This window comes from Panicum virgatum, chromosome 4K (assembly GCF_016808335.1).
Source record: "Panicum virgatum strain AP13 chromosome 4K, P.virgatum_v5, whole genome shotgun sequence".
In the NCBI taxonomy this organism is placed as follows: domain Eukaryota; kingdom Viridiplantae; phylum Streptophyta; class Magnoliopsida; order Poales; family Poaceae; genus Panicum; species Panicum virgatum.
The window spans coordinates 29,926,069-29,929,421 of record NC_053139.1 but is presented as its reverse complement, the minus strand read 5'-3'; the positions used below and the strand labels follow the sequence as shown (position 1 = coordinate 29,929,421).

At 48.3% G+C, this 3,353-nt stretch overlaps 1 protein-coding gene across 1 annotated transcript; it reads left to right on the top strand.

Annotated features, from left to right (window-relative positions):
• Positions 1 to 3,353, top strand: LOC120704751 (GDSL esterase/lipase At5g45910-like). The gene is made up of 5 exons (XM_039989263.1): positions 1 to 388; positions 469 to 684; positions 809 to 957; positions 1,042 to 1,315; positions 2,834 to 3,353. Exons 1-5 carry the CDS (start codon positions 145 to 147, stop codon positions 3,058 to 3,060), a joined length of 1,110 nt encoding a protein of 369 aa, XP_039845197.1. The 5' UTR covers positions 1 to 144; the 3' UTR covers positions 3,061 to 3,353.

Here is a 3,353-nt window from a genome sequence, read left to right as displayed (position 1 = left end):
AGGCAAGCGCCACGGGTAGCGCCCCCGCCGCAGCTCAGTTCAGTTCACGGCCCCGAGCCCGCCCGCCCAGCCGCTCCAAGTTCTTTCCCTGCCCAGCTCGACTCCGCGCGCCAATTCCGGGGGCCGGGTTTCCCAGGCTCGGCCATGGCGGGGTGGGCCTGCGCGGTTCTTGCGGCGCTGCTGCCGCTTCTCGCGGCGGGGGCGGCGGAGGCCCCCGGGAGGTACCGCGCGGTGTTCAGCTTCGGGGACTCGCTGGTGGACGCCGGCAACCTCATCACCGACGGCATCCCGGACTACCTCGCCACCGCGCGCCTGCCCTACGGCCGGACCTACTTCGGCTACCCCACCGGGCGGTGCTCCGACGGCCGCCTCGTCGTCGATTTCATCGGTACGTTTCGCGAATTGCGGGGTTTCTTTGTTGGCGAGTGTCTCCGTTCTGAATTTTGGTGGGCCTCTTCTCCCACGCAGCGCAAGAGCTCGGCCTCCCGTTCCTGCCGCCTTCCAAGGCCAGGAACGCCAGCTTCGCGCAGGGCGCCAACTTCGCCATCACCGGCGCCACCGCGCTCGACACCGACTTCTTCCAGAAGCGCGGGCTCGGCAAGACCGTCTGGAACTCCGGCTCCCTCTTCACCCAAATCCAGTGGCTGCGTGACCTCAAGCCCTCGCTCTGCAACTCCGCCCAAGGTACAAAAGCCACCGGTTCTTTTACCTTTGTTAAAGCAAATTCCTTTCCTTTTAGTGGGTATTTTTTATGTCTAAATTTGATCTTGCTTTCCTTTCTTTTTGCCCCCTTTGCTTCGTTCTTAAGAATGCAAGGAGTTCTTCGGCATGTGCTTGTTCATCGTGGGTGAATTTGGCGGAAATGACTACAACGCGCCCCTGTTCGCCGGCAAGGACCTCAAGGAGGCCTACAAGCTGATGCCCCATGTGATTCAGGGCATCTCCGACGGAATTGAAGTAAGAATTGCATCTTCGCTGGTGTTCGGCATGCTTAATTGCTTATTGTGGACTGTTCCCTAATTCTTTGTATGTGCTCCACAGCAATTGATTGCTGAAGGGGCAAAGGATTTGATTGTGCCTGGAGTGATGCCATCGGGGTGCTTTCCAGTGTACCTGACCATGTACGCTGACCCAAAGGAAGAGCATGGCTCACGCACGGGCTGCCTCAAACGATTCAACACATTCTCGTGGGTGCACAATGCGATGCTCAAGCGCGCTCTGGAAAAGCTCCGTGCGAAGCATCCTGGAGTGAGGGTCGTGTATGGTGATTACTTCACGCCAATCATCCAGTTCATACTTCAGCCAGAGAAGTTTGGTGAGATCCGCAGTTGCTTATTTGCATTGCAATTCTATCATTAATTAATAACGTGGATTGTTTGATATGGTCAGTTCAGTCAGTGGGGAACTGATAGCAGTCTTCTATGGCTAAGTATGAACTTTTTAGTGCTTATTGTCAGGGATAGGTCTAGCATTGCCTAACATTAGCCAACACTCTCACGGTGCAACTGGTCAGCCGAACACGCCAAAGAAGCGGTTTGCTGAGCCAGCCCGGGTTCGAGTCACGGCACAAGCTTCTTAAGATGAAAATCAGGGGGACGTCTCTCCCCCTGGTCGAGTTTTATTGCCTAACATTACTTAATTCAACTTTAAGGCAGAGTCAAACTATCACCCTTGCACTCTAGTTAGATGCAATAAACTATTGCAAGATAATTCAGATCTAGATGTAGGTTCAGTCTTCTCCAGGTGGAGTATCACAAATCTTCCACGAATGAATTTGACATATTTACGATATACAAAGCATACAAAGATGGTAAAGTAGCTACTTAAGTTATCTTGCATCTTCTCCTACCCTGTTCCAAGGTTTTATGTCACAAGCTGTAAGATCTGTGTGTTCTTATTTGCTACACAAAACAAAAGGTCATCTGAAAACGATACTATATGGAAAGGTTTATGTTTCTTGGACTATTTGCAAGAGGAACTTAAACTGATTGTCAATAAAACTAGAGACATGTAACATATTTTTGTACTTGGGGGTAGTACTTTCATTGGGGAACTGGAAGTTTCAACAGGCAAAAAAGATAAGCATTGAAGGCAACATATTGTCTCCGTTAATTGCAAAAATTGGTGTTTGAGAAACATGTCCTCTTCTCTTACTTTCTGAACATGTCTGGGGAAAAAAAAACCATCTTTTCTTGAAGTCCTTATCACGAGAAGTACAAACACTAGGAACTAGCATAGCAAGCTGACCCCATGTCTGTCACCAACATATGTTTTCTGTATCTTTGTTTGTTTAATTGTTTCACATGTCTTGATTATTCCTGCCCTGTTGCCCTGTTGGTTACTCATTGAGGCGTCGGCTGCAATGAAATTCAGGTGGGACCCCCCCCCCCCCCCCCCCCGGCATGGTGACCTTAAAAAAAACTCATTGAGGCGTAGCATCTTGTTGGTCCCCTTTTCTCAGAAATTTCTGAGCAACATATAAACTAATAGAAAAGCATGTATAAGTTTAAAGCATGAGGATCATGGTGAGACATCTGTGTCAGTCAGATTAGAATCTTCCATGTTATGCGTTGGTTTTTTACTTTGACGCCAATACATGGGTACAAATTCGTCCATCCTTATCATTTATGTATGATTGGCGCAAGAGCTGAGTGGGCGTGTGTCCATCCTTTATTTTCTGTGTGTCAGAGAGTTTGTGCGGCCAGCATCTGAGGAAAAAAGATTATTTGATATATTTCTGCATTTAGAACTAGAATATGTATTTACATCAAGTGATTGCCATGATTGTATCCCAAGTGAATGAAGTAATCTAACAATTCTGCTCCCCGTGCAGGGTTTTACAAACAACTGCCAAGAGCATGCTGTGGTGCTCCCGGTAGGGGTCCTTACAACTTCAATCTAACAGCAAAATGCGGTGAGCCTGGTGCCTCAGCATGTGCCGATCCTAAGACACACTGGAGCTGGGATGGTATCCACTTGACAGAGGCGGCATATGGACATATCGCCAGAGGTTGGCTGCATGGACCGTTTGGAGATGAACCTATCGTGCAGTCGTCCTGAGCACACACAGTTGTCCACTTCTGTTGTACCTCTAGAGTGTACCAAAATAGCACACCAAATCGGAGCTGATAAGTGATAAGGTAGTTGAATATAGTTGAGTGTATATGTTTTGGATTCCATTGCAGTCAGGTAAAAAGAGATGAGATAGGGGCTATTAAAGCATGATTTATTCATTCATGATGGTGGTACAAGTACAGATTGTAATGCAGAATATAGTTCAATGCGATACACAGATCCTTGCTCTGTGGTCCATGCCATTCCTGACCAAAAATCACCGTGGCTGTTAACTTCAA